Source organism: Phyllostomus hastatus, unplaced genomic scaffold (genome assembly GCF_019186645.2).
Source record: "Phyllostomus hastatus isolate PE091 unplaced genomic scaffold, TTU_PhHast_1.1 phas_contig_40, whole genome shotgun sequence".
Classification (NCBI taxonomy): Eukaryota; Metazoa; Chordata; class Mammalia; order Chiroptera; family Phyllostomidae; genus Phyllostomus; species Phyllostomus hastatus.
In genome coordinates this window covers 56,128,720-56,148,657 of record NW_025333872.1, presented here as the reverse complement: position 1 = coordinate 56,148,657, position 19,938 = coordinate 56,128,720, and the positions used below count along the sequence as shown (strand labels likewise).

General features: G+C 42.3%; 1 protein-coding gene across 3 annotated transcripts in view; it reads left to right on the top strand.

Moving 5' to 3' along the window:
• PDSS2 (decaprenyl diphosphate synthase subunit 2) overlaps positions 1–19,938 on the top strand; it is a 239,964-nt gene that overhangs the window by 217,460 nt on the left and 2,566 nt on the right. For all 3 annotated transcript variants that reach the window (XM_045843763.1, XM_045843760.1, XM_045843761.1), the window contains one exon: positions 2,809–2,841. In XM_045843763.1, the coding sequence (XP_045699719.1) occupies positions 2,809–2,841 (33 nt within the window). The remainder of the gene's footprint in view (positions 1–2,808; positions 2,842–19,938) is intronic.

Here is a 19,938-nt window from a genome sequence, read left to right as displayed (position 1 = left end):
GGATATTCAGGTGAGCTGCCTCTCTGTAGTTATAGTCAGTTCAGGTTGTAATGGCCATGGTAATTCTGCTGTCATTTTATATAGCCTTCTAATTTCTCAGCCTTCAAAACCTTGAAGGGCTGATACTGAACACATATGGATTAATACATGGTGTTTGTCATCCTCCCCAGCAAAGTGTGTCTCTACTGGGTAAAATGGTGGTAGTCAATCTAGGAATACAAAATACAATGAGAGAGTTTGAAAATAACTTGTGATGGCCCTGGCTGGTGTGGCTCAGTGGACTGAGGGTGGGCCTGCAAACCAAAGTGTCACCAGTTTGATTCCCAGTCAGGACACATGCCTGGGTTGCAGGCCAGGTCCCCAGTAGGCAGTGCACTAGAGACAACCACACATTGATGTCTCACTCCCCCTCTTTCTCCCTCCCCTCCACTCTCTCTAAAAATAAATAAATAAAATCTTTTTTTTAAAAAGAGAAAGAAAAGCTGGAAAACTTGTGAATAGGGGATCAGCTTCAATGTCAGATATCTCTTAACCTGAAATGAATTCAAGACACAGCTGGAAGTTCCAACACTTAAAGACTAAGCATATTGTGAAATACCACTGCTGAAATGTTGGTCACAAGCCATGGATTATTTAGATCATGAGCCACAGGTCAAGGATAGTTCACATTTGCACAATATCTAAGTGAGTAGCTAGTGAGTGCACTATATAGATGTGCGTAAGGCTCCCTACCACTCCTGCAGAAGTCACAGTGGAGGAGAGGGATCGTCAGTATAGACAAAACTACTTTATTTTGGGAAAAGATGTTCATACACAGACAAGCAAGTAAATAGAAAATATCTGAGAGATAAGAATAATCTTGGTTTTAAAAGTTCTGCAAGAACTGACTCATTGTTGATATAATGCATCTCAGGACTAAGTTCAAACTCTTCTTAGTTTACCATGAATCCTAGGTCCCCTGAAAAAATCTTCAGAGAACAGATTGAAAACCCCAAACTCTTTTTTTATAATACATTGGTTGCAGAGGCCATTAGTTTCATTGAAAATGTTCAAGTCACAATTTTAAAGTGGTTTGTGATGTTGTCATTATTAAATACATGAGCAGTGTCTTATTATAACACTTATGAAAATAAAAACAAAATCCAGGCATATTTGGATGAATTTTTAAAAGATTGTAAGGAAGCCATAAGAGTCAGGACTGAGATTGTAAACTTCTCCTTCTCTCTCATGAAAGTGATCTGCCCATGTTTATTACCTCTATGGAGTCATTTTGGACTCGGGAACGAATTGTCTCAAGACCTAACCTGCCCACAAGTTGAAGGGCTCTTGTTCTGTGCAGAGCTGGCAGAAGTTTTATTCCAGTCTACAGAAAAATGAGCTCACCTACCAGCAAAGATGAACACAACAGTTGTCTCCCTCATATTAAAAGTAGATATATGACACTTTTGAGTCAAAATATGTATGTGTTGATTTTAAATTGTTTTTAATAACTAAAAACACTTTTAAAATAAAATGTGACCTCATACAGGGTGTCTCCTTCACCTTCACCTTTTCTTTCTATCGTCATTCCTGGTGCGTGTGGGGAGCAGATAGAGGGGTCTTTTGGACATAATACAACATAATAAAAATTATCCCAAAGGAAGTGACAAATTGGCCCCACGGATTACCAGTTGTGCCAGGGGAAGTATGTCGTTGCAGTAGCGCCATCTGACAGTCACGTCTTGACCCGGCATCAAATTGTAGCGTTGCTAAGAGTGGGGCAGTGCAGCATTTTGTGCCTCCTCGATTGATGCAATGTGAAGGTCATCATATTCCATATAAAGTGTCCCTGCAAAAAATGCTTGCCCTGCACCTAGGCAAACTTCTCCAGACTCAGCTTTCAGTTTGCAAGCAAAGTAGGGACAAGTTAAATGACACAATGAAGACGTAATGTGAGAAATTCCAAAAGAGAGACATTTTATAAGACACCTGCCCTGGTCTCTTGAAAAAGTCAATGATTTTTATGAAAAAAGTTAATGGTTTTTATTTTTATTTCATGAAAAATAGGGAGAGGCTAGTCTAGATTTAACTGAGACATAAAAACCAAATGCAGTATGTGAACCTTGATTAATTCTGGTTTGGGGGGAAACAGATTATAATAGATATTCTAGGGACAATGGAGAAATTTGCATATGGATTTTATGTTAAATGGTATGGCATTATTGTTAGTTTTTTTAAATTTGATAGTGGTCATGTGGTTATGTATGAGATGTTCTATGCCGGCAATTTTTAAGCTTTTTTATTTCATGGCACACATAAACTTCTAAAATTCTGTGGCATGCCAAAAAATACATATTTGGCTGATTTGACAAAAAAATAGCTATAGTTTTGATTCATTCACACCACACAGCCATTGTTGCACTGACTGTTGTCATTTTTATAGTTTGACAATCGAAGGGAAAAGAGGTCAGTGCCCCTGACTAAATAGTCAGGTACTGCACGTGTTAAAAATTCTCGTGGCGCACCAGTTGAAAATCGCTGTTCTGTGCTTACAGGGTGAGTGCGGAAGTGCAGAGGGATGAAGTCATGTTTCTGCTGCTGTGTGTGCTTTTGTGCTGTTCTTTCTGCTTTCCAGTATGTTTGAATGTTTTATATGTATTCTACATGCTGAAGTAAATACATAAATACTATTCTGTAGTTCATTATAGAAATACATGGAGATATATAAGAAGGAGGGAGTTGACTTTTATTCTTTAAGAAGAAAAGGTTTGGAAGCACAAAATAATTTTTAAAGCACTAATGAATTCACTTTTTCTTTTTCTATTTTAGGCTCGAGAGAAAGGGAGGTTAAACTATGCTAAGGTAGGTACATTTTATTTCTACTACGCAGTTTTCTACATTTCAATTTGGTGTTTGGTTTTTGTTTATATTTGAAAAGTGAAAGAATAATCATATTCAAAGCTGAGGGACATTTCCCATTAAGAAACAGGCATTCGCAGGTAAAATAAGATTCATTCAACAGTAAGCTTATTCGTTGAGTGCCTGCTTCATTTCAGACACCATGTTTGGTGTTGGGAACACAACAGTGAACCGATCCAGTCTTTCCTTCCAGGACATTGACAGTCTTGTGGGGACACAGATAACTAAGAAAAACTAAATGGATACATAATGTAATGCCAGGTGGGGTAAGTGCTACAAAGAAAAATAATAAGCAGGGTAAGATCATGAAGCGTTGCTGGAAAGAGTCTTTGGCCAGTGGGTGGAAGAGAGCTTTTAGTGCCATGAGATCAGACTCTGGCTCCTAAAGGCAGCGATTCTCGCGTGGCCTGTGGAGCGTTTGGAAACACACACACACACCTAGGTCAGCACTAATGATCGTCGTTCACCAAGATGAGAATGCCCAGGTGGGAAGAGCAGGGTAGGGATAGGATGGAAGGGTTTGAAAAAAGGTGCCACCGATAACTTGACACACAGCCTTGGTTAAAAACGGCCTGAGGAGTTCAGATTTCCGTTTACCAGTGAAGCCTAGGAACACCCTTGGGTCACATTCTGTTTTCCCCTCAGACACAAATGGAACATTTTAGCAGGTGTGTGGGATGCGTATAGCTGCTTGGCTAAAGGAATGTGTTAACCATCTGGTTTATGCAGCAGCAGGAATATCCAGGGTGTGAGCACACCTGCACTCCAAAGACAGAGGGGGAGAAATATGACCTGTAAGGGCTCTGCTGGCAGGGGGCAGCCGAAACCCACAGCGCTCTTGCAGGGCTGACCCGCAGCCCTGTGCTCTCCTGGCAGCTCCCACCATTACTGTTACAGTACCTTTCCCTGTGTGAAATGCAGTCCCTTCTTTTCTCTGTTTCACAAACTTCTGCCTCCTTCAAGAAAAGTTAGGTAATCAGAGCACCTCTAAACCAAGGACTTCCATACGTGTCACTTTGTCTTAAATGTCTGCCTGAGTCTTATCACATACCCACACGTGGCCAGTGGACGTATCCTCTTGGGTCTCCCACAGGCAAAGGAGCTCAGTGCATCTTGAACGGAACTCAGCACCCTCCCCACATCTCTGGTCTTTTTTGTTTTTTAATGGATTTATTACTCAGAGCAGCTTTAGGTTCAGAGCAAAATTGAGTGAAAAGTACAGAAAGTTCCCACTCAACCCCACACATGTGCAGCTTCCCCCACTCAGTGTTCTGCACCAGCGTGATGCATCCGTTATGATCCGTGAACACACTGACACGTCAGTATCACCCAAACAGAGTCCACGGTGTGCCTGAGGGTCCACTTTCAGTGTTCTCTCTCTGGTCCTTGTAACTTGTTCTCTCCTGTCACACCAGTCAACCATGGGAGAAACTTAGACGTCGCCCTAGAGTGCCCCTGCTCCCTCGCCCCTATGTTCCATGACCAAGTCGTGCCAGTTTTATATCCTAAATTTTCTTGAATCCAGCCCCTCCTCTTAATCTGTCTTCCATTGTTCAGTGTAAGTCTTTTCATCTGAACCACTGGAGAACCAACCGACTGGTCTCCCTGCCTCCCTTTTGTCCCCATGAGTCCATTCCCACTCAGAATGTCTAAAATCTGACAGGTTCACACTCCAGCTTCATGCCCTTCATTAGCTCCATGTTGTCTATAAAGCAGTTTCAAAGCTTGCTCGAGTGACACATAAAGCGCTCTGTGATCTCACCCCCAGAGGGACTCTGCAGCTTCTTCCCCTATACCCTGTGCTCCCGCAGCACCAAATTACATAAAACATACTGTTTCTGTTCTTCGTGCCTTGACTCATACTGACCCCTCTGCTTGCAGTGTTCTTCCCCTTTATGTGGCTCCTCCTGCTCCTCCTGTAAAGCTTAATTCAGCATCACCTCCTATAGGAAGTCCTCCCTGGTTCCCTAGGCAGGATCGGGTGCTTTCCTCCAGGCGTGAATACATTGTGGATCTCTCAGCCACTGCACTTACTCTCTGTTCTTATGATCCATGTATGAGACTCATCAGAGACTGTGAGCTCCTTGAGGGCAGGGACAGTGTCTGTCTTTGTATCCTTGGTACCTAACACAGTGCAAGGCAAATGGTGAATGGTGTGTGAGTAAATGGTGAATGGTGCCTAACACAGTGCAAGGCAAATGGTAAATGGTGTGTGAGTGAGTGAGTGAGTGAGTGAGTGAAACCATGAGTAAGAAAATAGAAGACACGTGACGTTAGTTCCGGGAGAAAACCTGGTACAGGGCTTCTGATCCCAATCAGAGAAGAAAGGAAGGCTTTTAACACATGTTGCAGGCATCAACCAGATGGAGAAGGTTGCTGGGGAAGGTTACAATAAACTAGTTTGGAGTTACAGACTGGGATTTTACTGTCATGTAAAAAAGAAAGCTTATTTATGAACAAAAAGTGAAGCAAAGCCATCACAATTTGACAATCGAGTGATATTGATCATCAGTGCTTATTCATGACTCAGAGAACTCCTTTAGGGTTTCTTATTGCAGAAGCATGTGACAATTGGAAGAGTTCGAAGAAAAGAAAAATATAGGGTGCCCAGATCAAACACCCCCAGACCAAGCTCTGCCACAAACTCACCGCAAAATCTAGTATCAATCACTCAACCTCTTTGGTCTTCTCTCAGTTTTAGTATAAAATGAGCAATTTAGAATAGTGCTGCTTTACTCTTTAGGTCCATTCCAAATTTGAGAGGAGACATCCTTTCGGGGGATGAGGACATTCTTATCTTATATATACTACTGAGGTCCTGCTTCCTTCCATTACCCACTTCACCCACCCAAGCGCTGCGTGTTTGATACCTAACACGGCGAGACAGCGTGCTGGCGCTGACCCCCACTGCGAACAAGGCTGACCGGGCCTTGCCGTCCCACGCTTGCTTGACTCGGACCTCCCAGTCTCAAGTAGCCACTCCCCGTTTGCTCTGTTTTTCTTCTTCTTAACATTTATGATTTTTATTTAGTTGCTTGTTTCTTTCTTCTTTTACTAGACTGTGAGAGCCCTGAAAGCCAGGCACTGGGTTGGTTTTTGTTCATGGTCGTAGCACCTGTACCCAGCGCAGGCTTACACACAGGAGTGCTTGATAAATGCATGTGGATGAGCATTGCATTTGTGTTGTGCAGGAGAGGTGTGGGAGACTGGGAGAGGCCCGGGATCAAGAATTGCACGCTCAGATCAGCCTTTGTAAGAGCATAATGACTATACAACACAGCCCACTCCAAGGTGCCGTCGTCCTAAGTTCGCCTTCCCCGATGCCCAGTGGCACTCTTTCTCATGCCGGGAAACAGAAACCCACCACCCTGGAACATGTGGTAATAGTCTGATAGGCAAGGGCTTAACTTCATCTAGGTAATCAATCCAGGCCTATAGTCCTTACCCAGACCTAAACCCAAGTAACATGGGGAAGAAAGGTTATATCCATCTCTACTAAGTGCAGGGGCGATGTGGGCAGGCCGCAACTTGCAGCGTTCTCTTATGCAGTGCGCCACTGGTCCCTGGTAACACCAGGGCCTGCGGTCTGCCCGTCTCTTGTTTCGTGTGGTCATGGTGTTCATGCTGACCAACGCCAGCGTCGTGCTTGGTGGCTTAGGGCTTCCCCAGTGGGTTTATCTGTAAAACTACATTTGAAATTCAGTGGCCATTTCTAGAGACAGTCATGAAATTTATTTATTGCCAAGTTGTATTTACTCATAAGCCAAATTTTATCTGAAAAATGAGGTTTTGAGAACCATAGAAAATTATTTTGGCCATGCGCTCTGTGGCTGGGGATGCCATCTCTCAGATTCTGTGGATCTCAGAATGGCGAGGCAGCAGGGGAGAGGGCAGAAGAGGAGATGGCCGCACACTCAGTCTCAGCTGGATCTGGAGGATGTCTGTCACGTTGAGCAGAACAGCGGTCTGTGCTCAGACCCTCAGATAAGAAATTGAATTACTTTTTAATTGAGTTCCTGTTGCAGTAGAGCCTGGACATGAATGCTTTACACGGCTGCAGTTCCTTTCATCTTACGATATCAAAGCAACCAACAACTCTTAATTCATTAAGTCTCTCCTGCCTCTGTACGGTGGTTGACAAAAGCACAGGAGTACTCTACCCACTACTGAAACTCATCTACCTGGGGGCTGGGCAGGAAGGAAGCTGTTTAACTGTAAGGCGATTCTACCCAGTAGCTTCTAAAATGGAAAAACAGGGAACATGTTACATACCTAGTTAAAACTGCAGCAGGAGCCTTATTAGACAGAATGTAATTACCAGAAGTGAACTGTGACCAGGAAGGCGGTGCTAACAGTTTTACTCACATGCACAGTGCTGAGAGCGTTTTAATGACAGTGACTGGTCTGAAGTCCTGGGCTGTGTCTCAGACCATTCCACGTTCCCTAGGCTTCTGGCCCCAAGGTTGAACACACCTAACTGAGTTCAGTGCTAGAGAGAAGAGTGCTGCCGATTGAACTGTAGGAGTTTGTGGCCATGTGCTGGGACTGGTGGAGAAGCTTCTCGGACCACATTCACACTTGGTTTGCTATGGTAACTAATATATATGTCTGAAAGAAAGCGAATTTGTTGACTACTCTTGCTTAGAAAAACATCGACAAGCGTCTGTGTATTTTCCCCAGCTGGAGCTGAGCGTATGCCTGTAGTTGAGCCTACTGCTATGTGAAATAAGCATGCTGCCTAGAGACTGAGGCAGATGGTATTTTTACCACTTCAGGCAAAACATGGCACCTATGGTTCGGCTTTCTGCAATCTTAATTTTTTAACACATTCAAACTGGCTTGCTTAAATAGCTCCATCAGAGGCTCAGGCAATTTTTCCCAAGTCCCTTTTAATAATTGCTCCAGATACACAGATACGTATAAATACGACATGGTCACAACCAAAACCGGTCAGCACTGTGAGTGGCTTCCCACTATTCTTTCACAGGTGCCTCGGACTGAGCCTTCAATGGCCTTTGATACTTATGCTAATTTTGACACAAAGGCTCTAAGTTTACAGTGGCTTTTTTTTATATTCATCTCAGTCTTTACTGTGAAGTTCATTAGGCATCCAGTTCTCAGTCAAATGTAAGAAAGATTTTTTTTTTCTAAGGAACAGGTTTTTGACTTGCCCTCTTTCCTGGGATCTATCTGTTCAGGGCCCCAGAGCGTCACATTTTTCTGGCTCCGTCCTCCTGAGAGGCTGCTCCCTTCCTCCCTGCCCCCTCAGGAAGGCCTCACACATTTTGTTTTGTTATAAAATGCATTTGCATAGGGTACACATTAAAATTCTTTTCCAACCATCTCACAGTGCTGTCCACAGACATTTGCATTTGTATGATCACTTATCATCACTTCCCGTTAAGAAAAAAAAGAGAGTCATGGTTTCCTTTCCAAGGGTTGCCCTTTTAGCCAGTTCTTCTCTTTTATTATCCATAGATGCTGTCAAACATTTTGCTGCATAGTGAGTCCAAAATTCTTTTTTTTTGAACCTTGAATATAGACAATTTTCTATAAATATTATTGTCCTTTTTTTACTGACAAAGCCAGGCCTTTTTTTTTTGGCAGACAATTCTTGCCTGCTCGTTCTATCCCAAACCCTAGCTAACTGGCTCTGAAAATTTTTCACATTGGCACACTCAGAGACCAGATGTTGCTGTGTTTTCTCTTCCCTATACCCCTATCTTAGGCAGATGCTGCTTCTCCTACCCTGGGACTTTACCTAAGCTCATTCGGTAAAATATCCCATACAGCATCACCATGTGCACGATATTTCTCATTTCTTCCAACCTCTTGAAATCGTCTTAGCATTTAGGATTTCTGTTTTAGTGGTAATTATGGAGACTGCATAGAAACATTGACATTCCCTTCCCCCGTCTTTTCCATACAGGACTTGTGGTCCAATTAGATGGGGTGTTTATAATACAGAGTGGGCAAATGTAGGTTTACAGTTGTGAGTATGAGAAACAGAGCTTATTCTTGTACTATATTAATTATTGTAATATTTTCCTTACAGACAACTGTAAACCTACTTTTGCCCCACCCTGTAGAATTTAAAGAAAAATATTCATATTCAAATATCATTATGATACGGATGCAACTATGTAAAATGTTATGTTTCATAAAGACTGGATGACAAGGTGTAAAAATGTAAATAAGGGCTTTAAGGTGACAACATTTAAGCCTGTTCAAAATAAGAAATACATTATATTGTTAAAGAAATTTCTGTTTCCAGCCTGGCTGGAGTGGCTCCGTGGGTGGAGTGTCTGCCTGGGAACCTTGATTTCCTAGTCAGGACACAGGCCTGGGTTGTGGCCATCCCCGGTTGGGGGCGCTCCAGAGGCAGTTTCTCTGGTGCATCACTGTTTTATTTCTTTCCCTCTTTCTCCCTTCCTTTCCCTCTCTTTAAAAAACAAATCTTACAAAAAAAAAAATAGATTTCTGTTTTCAAAGTGTACTATGACTTGAATTGAAATTTTTGCAGATTATGACCTGAGCAACTGGGAAGTGAAAAATGTGTTGTAGTGAAATAATCAGAATTTAATTCTAGTCTCCTAAAGAATTGCTTGCTTCTGCGGCAATAGGCAGAAATGCGCAGTTAGAAAATGTAAATTTTTTTACACCGTGAAGTTTTGTGCCAAGCCTCAAGGACTGGCTGAGGTACTGGGGGACAGCCGAGGGAGACGGAAACCCAGCACACTGGGCACCGGCCCCCCCATCCGCTGGCCTCAGCACAGCGCAGTGATGCGCGAGGGAAGAATCTGCAAGAGCTGCCATCCGAGAGTTTGAAATCCCCCACTCCTTGTTTCCTTAAAAATCAGATGAGACCAGTTATTTTCCTTTTGGCAACCCTGTTTCAGACAAGTGTTTCTCCTTATAGCAGTAATGAATGGAGTTTGCTTAGTCTGTTTTTCAAAACATTTAATTTACTAAAGTCAGTTTTTGCAACTGCTGCTCTGGTTCCAGATCTCCTTCAATATATAATTATTAATGATGGAAAAATGATCAGTGATCAATTTCTGTCCATAACAAAGCTTAGAAGCTTTTGTAAATGTCACGAGTAAAGTAATATTCTAAGGTTTAAAAAAATTTAATCACACTTGCCATCGTTAATGTCTTTAACCAGAGTGTGCCTTATTATGAGCCCTCAAGTCATTCTGCAGAACAGTTGCCCTCTGGACATTTATTCACTCCCCGTGATCGAGCTAGTTTTCCTCCTCCTTGAGGCTGCTAGTATATTATTTTGCATCGGTCCTTGGTGACTATCATCTTGCTTTGATGATCTAGTCTTCTAATTTCCTAATGTTATTTCAAAATTAGATTTTTACTCTCAGAGGTGTTAGCAATCCCACACACCTCAATGACATAGACAGATTTGATGATCTTAATCTCTGTTCCCTTGTGCATCATGAATAAAATTATTAAATGATATCAATAATAAGCCTCTGTATGACATCATAAACTATGCCTCCCTCTCAGCTGTTAGCCCAATACTATGGATACTATTTTAATTCAATCCTCTATGCAGTTGTCTTTTTTATTTTTCTTCAGATCATATATTCCCTCTCTGTTGATCTTTGGTTTCTAATTTTATATACATAATGTGAAATTACTTAGTTCATAATAACAATATTTGGTGGGGCAATCTCTCCTATTCTTAAATCAACCATTTTGAATTCCTGGCCCCTAAACAATTACATATTTACATAATAACTAACATCCGGAATCTAAGGCAGGCTTAGATAGTCGATGACCAGTTAGTTCTTGGTCGTAAGCCTAGAATCCTGTCTGGTTTTGCTCACTATTGTATATGCTCTGAGGGCCTGACACAGTGCCTGGCACATATTAGGTACCAAATAAATATTTTTTAATTACTAATGAATGAATGAACGAATGACCCCAAGGTATGCCAAATGTTTGTGCTTATATTCTGTACTTTTAATTCATAAGGCATATTTGACTCCACCTTTGCTCCTGTTATTTCCCCCCAAGTATATTTTTAATCAAATTGTTACATCCTCAGTGCCTTGCACTCCCTGGGTTGAAATAAAGATTCAATTGCAGTAACCTTTTGAATTTTAGTCTAGAAAGCTAACTAAAAATGCCCTCCAGGCTGGTTCCGTGGGTGAATGCTCTGTACTGTGGGAGAGCTGCATCCAATCATTGCTCCCAGTTTGTGGTATTGGGAGCCACCTATGCACAGGCAGAGCCTATTGCCTTTATGTAAAGGATAGAGCCTTCTGTCCCCATAGAGGAGCCTGTTTAGTCCCCTGAAACAGTTCTAAGTAAGCTGAAGGAAATATTGTGTTTTCCTGTCATTTAAAAAAAGAGAGAAATATGGGTTTTCCAAAGTTATACATTTTTTAAAGATTTTATTTTTATTTATTTTTAGAGAGAGAGGAAGGGAGAAATAGAGAAAAACATCAATGTGTAAGAGAAACATCGATAGGCTGCCTCTCACATGCCCCCAGCCTCAGACCTGGCCCACAACCCAAGCACATACCCTAACTGGGAATCAAACTGTCAACCTTTTGCTTTGCAGGACGACACCCAGCCCAGTGAGCCACACCAGTCAGGGCCCAAAGTTGTATCTTTTTGACAGAAAGGAGAGAGAGGCACATCTACGTAGACCCTGAATGTGGTTTTAGTGCGTTAGAAGTCTTTATCATTACCTAGATTGATGTTTCCAAAGTATGCATTAATCCTACACCTGACTTTGTACAGCATTAAGGATTTTGTTTTTTCACGGTGTTTGATCCATCAGAATCCTGTAATCTGTTTAGTTGGTACATTGGAAGCCAAGTTTTCTAAGCAGTGTCTGCAAGCACTGCTCAGCCTCCCCACCTATGGACAAATGGATTCCAGCCCTTTCACCCAAGTCCGTGACTTTCTGGCTTGACGAAAATCTTACCTATTAACCAGATCATGGTAAAGCCAAAGATGAATCTCTGAAGATTGAGTCCTACATAGCACAATGGTGCCACCTCTGGGAGGTCTCCCTGTTGTAGATCTCAGGAAACTGTGCTAACCTTTATCTGCCATCCATTCTGCCGAGATTCATGGGCACTCGTTAGGAAAGGTTGTGGGCCATTGTACATGTTCTGATGTCTCTGGGATGCATGCCATCATGCCATCACACACATGTTTTTCAGTGTGTGCTCTGTTCAAGACACGTGCTTAAATCAGATGTTTGTATCAAATTCTATCTCTGAAGTCCTTCATTTGATGGAGAAGAGATCAAATTATCTAAGGTGTTCACACAGTTACTATCATCAGAGTCGTAATTCTGCCCAGGTCAGCTGACTCCACAGTGCATTACCACTGCACTGCTTCTCAAGGTGATTTAGACACTACAGAAAGAAGTAAGGGGCAATTTGCAGGCTCCGGCTCTCAGACATCCAGAAAAAGTTATGCATTACTCTATAATCTAACCTAGTTCTAGTCTCAGAAATAGTCATTGTTTAGTAAAAGACTCTGAGGATTTATGTTTGCTGAACCAGTGCAATAATTATTATAATATTTTTTTAAAACTGGTGAGCATTCTTCAGTCTTCCAAGAAAATTATATAGGTATAACCATTTAAAACAAGTTCTACCAAATAAAATCCTGTCCTGGATAATAATTAATGAATTAAATAAAATGAGTTCTTACCATTCTTTTGAGGGAGGCAAGGACTGTGTTTACAAAAATACCTTCCATAGCAGCACTGTGGGAAGACCTCCTGTGTCTGGAGGCGGGGCTGAGCCTGCAGATGTGACTGGGCGACGGGCCACAGTGAGCCCCCTCTTCACCCCACACGTTGTTTCCCGAGTTCCCCCAGAGTCTGAAGCAACCTGGAAGACGTGACTGAGATACACATTCCTTTCTTTACCATTACTCCCGCCGAATGTTTTTCTGTGGTTTGAGGTGCCTTCTGGTAGCACAAGTCATAAATGTGCTTTAAGGTCATTTTGTGTCAGGATCCACGCCGGGATGTTAGGAATCTTGGGTCATGTGGAGGGCAGTGGCTGTGGACATGGTTTTGAGGGAAGCGATCCCCAGGTATCAGCATCTAAACACTAATGCAGACAAAAATTGAGACATGAGAAGTCTTCAAGAAATGTATAAATAAGACACAGACTAAAATAAAATAATAGAAACCCAAATTCGCTCTTACCATAGTTTACGTATTCCTCAGTAGCCCCCAGGACTGTTGGATACCCGCACGATGTGAGTGCTCCCATCCAGTGGTGTTCCCCTGGCTAAGTAACTGGCATGGACTTCGTCATGAGGTTACAGCGCTTACTGCTTACCGACGCAGTCCTGAAAGAGCTACAGCCAATGGGCTCCTAGCTGCTCTGTGCAGCCTGTGACATGTTTTGCTTTTGAGTTTCTGTTACAGAGTTTACAAAAAAGCTTCACAGCCCCAGTTTTGCCTTTTGAATTTCAATATGTAGAATTGGAATATGATAACAAAATTAAAAACTAACTTTGAATCAGAATGTGGATAAAGCTGTGATTATTTATAAATTGTTAAATTTTCCTTTGGAAAACATGAAGCACTGATTGCTTTTCAAGCCTCAAATTTAATATAATTCATATTGTGTTTTTGCATGCAAATTAATGTGATTGAGAAAAGAACTAAGAATTTTCTTCTTTCTGTCTCGACTTTTTGCCAAAGTAAGATATTTAGTTAAGATCAGTAGAATAGAATTTTTTCCTATAGATTCTTGCAAATAATTTATTGCTTTAAGTGAAAAGAAATGTTTTTTATGTTGTTCGAAGTACACTTCACATGTTAGTGTATTAGAGAAGGGTTTTAATGGCAGCTCTTCCGTTTGGACCATCCTGCCAAGCTGACACGACCTTTCGGTTGAAGTGCTGTCAGCACGAATCTTGGACCTGGATGCGACTTTGCAGGCAGCGCTGGTCTACCTCGCACATCTGCTAAGAGTTTCCCTCAGACTCTCGGCTCGGTCATCCCGTCGCTAAGGACTTTGATTAATAGGGAGTTCACAACTTGTCAGAAATAATTATTCTGTTGTTAGACAACTGTAGGCATTTGAAAGATGTTTCTTGTTGGTAATTGAAATCTGCTTCCCAGAACTTCACCTCGTCACTCTTCGTTCTGTCCCCTGAAGCGTGTAGAACAGGACTGCTTCTTCTTCCATTTAATTGCTGTAGATTTTTGAAGATAGCTTTCATAATTTCCCTTAATTCTTTCCTCCAGGCAAACATTTCCTTAGTTGACATGTTGCCAAATACTTCTTCACCCTAACACTGGGCCCAGTCCATTGTGAATGCCCCTCTCACCCATGGCAGTGGTGCCCAGGACTGAATATACTTTTCTAAACATTAGTTGGCCATCAAAGAGTGTGATGTGACCACTCCTGCCTGTGTTTGAGAGGTATGCATCTGTTGATGCTGCCAAAGTTTGTGTTTGCTTTTTAAAAATCTACCTTATAGCCCTGGCTGGTGCAGCTCAGTGGACCGAGTGCCGGCCTGCGAGCCGAAGGGTCACGAGTTCGATTTCCAGTCAGGACACATGCCTGGGTTGCAGGCCAGGTCCCAGTAGGGGGTGCGTGCAAGAGGCTACCACACATTGATGTTTCTCTCCCTCTCTTTCTCCTTCCCTTCCCCCCTCTCTAAAAATGAATGAAATCTTTAAAAAATAAAATAAACCTACATTTTAGCCTTGACTTATGTAAGGAATGGGGTGATCCAAGATCCTCAGCATTGTTTAAGAGTCACTGTCATGCCGCAGCTTACACTTTTGCAATTGATTTTTGAAACCTAAATGCACAAGTGTACGCATATCCTTGTTACATTTTATTGGGCTAGTATCGATCTATTTTTCAGCATATCAAAATCATTAAAATTTTGATGCTATCCATGTATTAGCTCTTGGCTATATGATGTCTGAAAATTAAAATTTAATATGCATTTCTTCTCCATCTTCTTCCAAGCAATGCATAGAACTGTGGTAAGTGAAAGAAACCAGTCCTGTAGCAGAACACTAGAGATTGCTTTTCTGCTCAGTATAAACCCACTACTAACCATTTTCCTGTTGTTTTACATATTCAAACTCTAATCCAAGCCCCATATCTCTGTCTTAACCACCGAGGACTGAGTTTCCAAAATCTGAATATACTCTATCTTTACTATTTCTTAAGGTAACAGTGAAGTGGTCATACCAAAAAAAAAGGGTTTTTTTAACATTTTACTTTTATTTGTTTTTAGAGAGAGGAGAAGGGAGGGAGAAAGAGAGGAAGAGAAAAACATCCATTGCCTCTCACATGTGCCCCAACCAGGGATCTGGCCTGCAACTCAGGCATGTGCCCTGTCTGGGAATCGAACCAGCAGCCTTTCATTTTGTGGATGACGCTCAACCAACTGAGCCACGCCAGTGAGGACAAGAGTGTTTTTTCTTGGCTTACTGGTTCATTGTGACCTGTACTGGGACTGTGATCACCACTGTGTTTTTTCTAGAACCCACAAACTATCTATTTAATATCCTTTTCTGGAAGTTTACTGTAACTGTTCATAAATTCACTGGCCTGAGTTCCAGAATGCACTTTTGTCCTCATCTTTTCTTCTGTCCTATGTTGAAAGACATTAGTCGTTTTAATCTCACCATCTCTGAGACTTCTCAGTCTTTCGGTTAGGTGGGGAGGACGTTTATGTGCATCCTAAGCATGCGAGAGTGCACAGAGGTGGGCGGGTGGCTCTGTGAAGGTGCCCTAGACTAGAAACCAGGTCTCCAGAGTGCGGAGGAAGACGGGGGGCGGGGCAGTGCCAGTAAATGAAAGCCCTGCAGGGACAGCAGATAAAATGAGAAGGCTGCTGGCGGGGTGGAGGGGCCCTCAGTTCCTTGTCCTAAAGATATTGTGTTTGCAATGGGGGGTGAGTGGTTCTGGAAACTGAAGGACACCAGAAGGCAAAAGAGAGTCAGGATGGTAGCTGTGTCCAAGGCCTCCCTGACCACTTGCAATGGGCTGTGTGAGTGCAGACTTCATCCTTAAAGGCCTCTCATTGTGGAACTTATTTAGTCATTACAATTTTAACTCATTCTTTAGCTGTTCTGTTTCTTCTTTGTCTATTACTAATATATCTTTTACAAATATTTGAGCTTACTTGTTTTTATTTGAAACACAACCTTTACATTTCAAAGCCCCTTATTTTTCTTTCCCCATTAACTTGTCAGTCTTTTACACATTCTGGCAAGGTTCTTTGTTTCTGAACATTTTTCTACAGAAAATGGAAATTTAAAAACATCGGTGACATCGGCCAGTGTGGCTTGGTTGGAGTGTTGTCCCATAACTGAAAGGTTCCAGGTTCAGTTCCCAGTCAGAGCACATACATAGGTTGCGGGTTCGATCCCGGTTGGTGCGCATACAGAAGGCTATCAACTGATGCTTCTCTCTTGCATCGATGTTTCTCTCTCTCTCATCCTCTCTCCCTTCTTCTCTAAAAGCAATGAAATAATGTCCTCAGATGAAAACAAAAACAATCTGTGACAAGTGTCCTGGTGATAATAGACCTATGAGTGGATTTTTTGTGTGTTCCAGGCAACTTTTACCATCCTGGTTTTCTCTAAGCACCCTGTCCAGTCGGAGGAAAGAAAACTTGGAGTTATCTTCCAGTCTTCCGCAGTGCTGTGGGGTGGAAGAGCTCTGGGTGTGCAAAAATGAAACCCAGGCTGTTTCATAAATTCCCTGGGCAGTCTTGTCCACATCACTTAGGCTCTGTCATCCCAGCGTCTTCTGTCAAATGCAGTGAGAAGAGAAGATTGTGCTTGGGGTTTCTTCTAGGTCTCAGAGTCTTTCTGTGGTTTCATTGGCAACAAGTTACCTCTGCCTCCACCTCTCCTAAAGCTCCTCAGACCCCAGGGCAGGGGCCTGTACTTTTGAACTGGTTTTTAAAGACATACAATCATTATCTGAAAAGGGTCTCATAAACCAACATTTATTGCTGAAAAGGTGTTTAGTAACACCTTTTAACAAATGTTAAATAATAGTGCACTTAACTTTAAGTACTTTGCATCCTCTTCTGTCTGTGTTAATATCCTTAATTGGATCCTCTAGCAGGGGATTTGGATGTAATTTATTTCAGGTGATGCCACAATTATACAATTACTTAGTTGAATTAATTAGAGCTTTAATTATATTAGTGCCCTAAAGTGGTATATCAGGGAAATAAAACACTGACTAATAATTCACCTTTGGGATGGGTGTGTGTGTGTTATTTATTTTACAGCTAAAGTGTTTTTCAAGCCATAAGGGTTAGTGAGGGCACACTAGCTCTTGTAGCCACGTTCTTACACGGAAAGCTCTATCTCTGTGTTAATTTGGGCTTTGCCCACTCAAAATGTATGTGAAGGCAAAAGTGGGAGGATTTGTTTTTTAATCGTGGTCTTTTCTTTGGCAGCTATTAGAATCAAGGTCATAGGTCCAGTCCCTCTGTGTTCTATTTAACTCTTCCTGGTCTGTAGCCCCATAGCAGCCCCTCTGACAGGTGGTCCTGGGAGGCACTGCTTTTGTCTGTATCTCCAGCCTTTACAATGTACCTGGGCCACACATGTGCCCAACAAATGCTTGTTGAGTTGAATTAGATCATTACAAAGACAACTGGTTGGAAGTGTAGCTGATACAGTATAAACCTAACACGACTATTTTTAAAATATAGTGACTCAAAATACATGCCCCAGCTAGTGAGATACTCCCAAATCTGGCTAATCACTGGAATGACCTAAGAAGCAATTTGTTAACAACCATCTCTAGGAATGGAGGCCAGGCATCTACATTTCCAAACTCCCCAAGTGAATCTTATGATTAGCCAAGTTTGGGAACTCCAGCTTAATTGTTTTTGTGTCACATTGATATACATAGCAGAAGACTGTCTTGTCAGGATAGACCCATTGCCTATTCGAAGTTACAGTAAGAGATGAATCTCATTTGTAGTCTATTAATTATACCTAAAGGATTTCCTTTGCACTAGTAGCTCATGTAGTTGGTGAAAGTGCTCACAGATGGCTGTGATGAACAATCCCCTCTGTGAAGGGGTGGACTGCTGGTGAGTCATTACATGGGCATTTTACACATGGAAGCTACCGGGTCCCTTGGTATGCAAAGCCTGTGAGCCCACCTTTGCAGAGAGAGCAGACTTAACTATTAATTGCAAATAAAATAGTCATGGGGTGAGAGAATAAATTCTTTGGGGATTTGAGTAACTTTCAGTGATGTCCTGCTGGGTGCTGTCTCATCGTTACCCTTCACTGGGGTCTAAATACGGTGTAAGCCACCTTGCAGTCAGTATTAAGTTGAGTCTAGTTGAATAAGGTTTATAGAATACCGAACAAAATCAAATGATCAGAGAAACACAGAATGTAGAACATTGTGCAACACGGCCTGGTCCTTGCAAAATAGCAGTGTCGTGGGGGAGAAAGATTAAAGTGTCACAGCAAACAAATGCAACGTGCGAACCAGGACTGATCATGGTTGGAATGAAAAAAGCTAAACAGGACATGTTGAAGTGGACCGGGGAGATGTGCACATGGGCCAGATATCATATAATGTTAGGGAATTGTTGCGAACTTGCCTAGCGGTGATGATGGAATGCTGTTATTTCAGGGGATGTTCTTATCTTCGGAGGGGCATGTCAAAACAAGGAGAAGTGTCCTGCGTTCTGTGCTGTGTCCGGGCCCTACCACCTCAGAGCCTGTTGTTAAATATTCAAGAATTGTGTGGTCCCACAACCCTTGGTAGCTTGAAACTCAATGATGGGAGTGTTCATAACACAAAATTCTGCAAATGCTACAAACAGAGCTTTTTTCCTCCCCTGGAGGGCTAATTTCCCACCATGCCGCTGCCCCCAGCTTATTTTCCAGTGGTTCGGAAAACACGCACACACAAGCTGACAGAATAAAAATGGCAAATATTAAGCACAGTTGGACCGAGGAAGAAGATATTCATTGTTCTAGTTTAGGAGCCAGCAGACTTTTTCTGTAAAAGCCCAAGTGTAAATATTTGAGGATCTGCAGCCATGCAGCCTCTGCAGCAGCTGCTCACTCTGCAGCTCTGCCGTTGGAACACAAAAGCCGCCCGACAGGGTGCGCCCCTGCAGAACTGTATAAGAGCGGGTGCCACGTTTGGCCCCGGGGTCATAGTTTGCCAACTCCTGTGCTGGTCTTTCAACTATTATGTACTTTAAAAATGCATAATAATAATTGTTAATTTTTTAGATAAAGTTTATATTTCTTAGCCTCATTCCCCCCCCCCTTCTTGACCCCCACCCCCCACCCCCCAGCGCCTCCTCCTGCAGCTCCGTCACGGCTGTCTTTATTCCCTGGACACTGCAGTCTGCTCATCTTTGTGTCATTGCTCGAGCTCTTCTCCTTAAAATTCCCTTGGTAACGCTTGCCCCTTGTTTATCAACATCCTTAAGACATGCTTCAAAACCTACTTACCCTGTAAGGCCTTTGTGACTCTCTTCTAATTAAACTTGATTCCTCATTTTTCTAATTACCCGTAGTCCTACATTTATACTTTGGTGTTGCTGCTTTTCACAATATACCCTTCATTAGTACCTGATCCATAAAGCAGAGAAGGATCATTGTACTCTTTACACATACTAGGTGCTCAACTAATATTTGTGAATTGAAATCTAGCCATACAGATATCCACATGCCTGCAGGTACAAACCTAAAAGTCTAGAATAATGTTTTTGGCCTGTCCAATTTAGATTTGGAGTAATTAAAGATAATGAAAATATGGGGCATGTTTTTTAAGCATTTTTAAGGCTGGTCTGATTCAAGTCCAGCTGTCTTTGAGGTTGTTGCACATCAAGCTAAAATACACTTGATCTTGGTGGGTGGAGGGGCTGTCTTGGCAGTGGCTAAGGGCTTGAGGAGGAGAAGAAGAGAGTGCTCCGACAGCTGTAGTGTTTCAGCACCACCGAGCACTCTGCTGTCCACAGAGTCCTCCCGACAGTCCACAAGGGGCTGATAGTACTTCCATTTAGAGC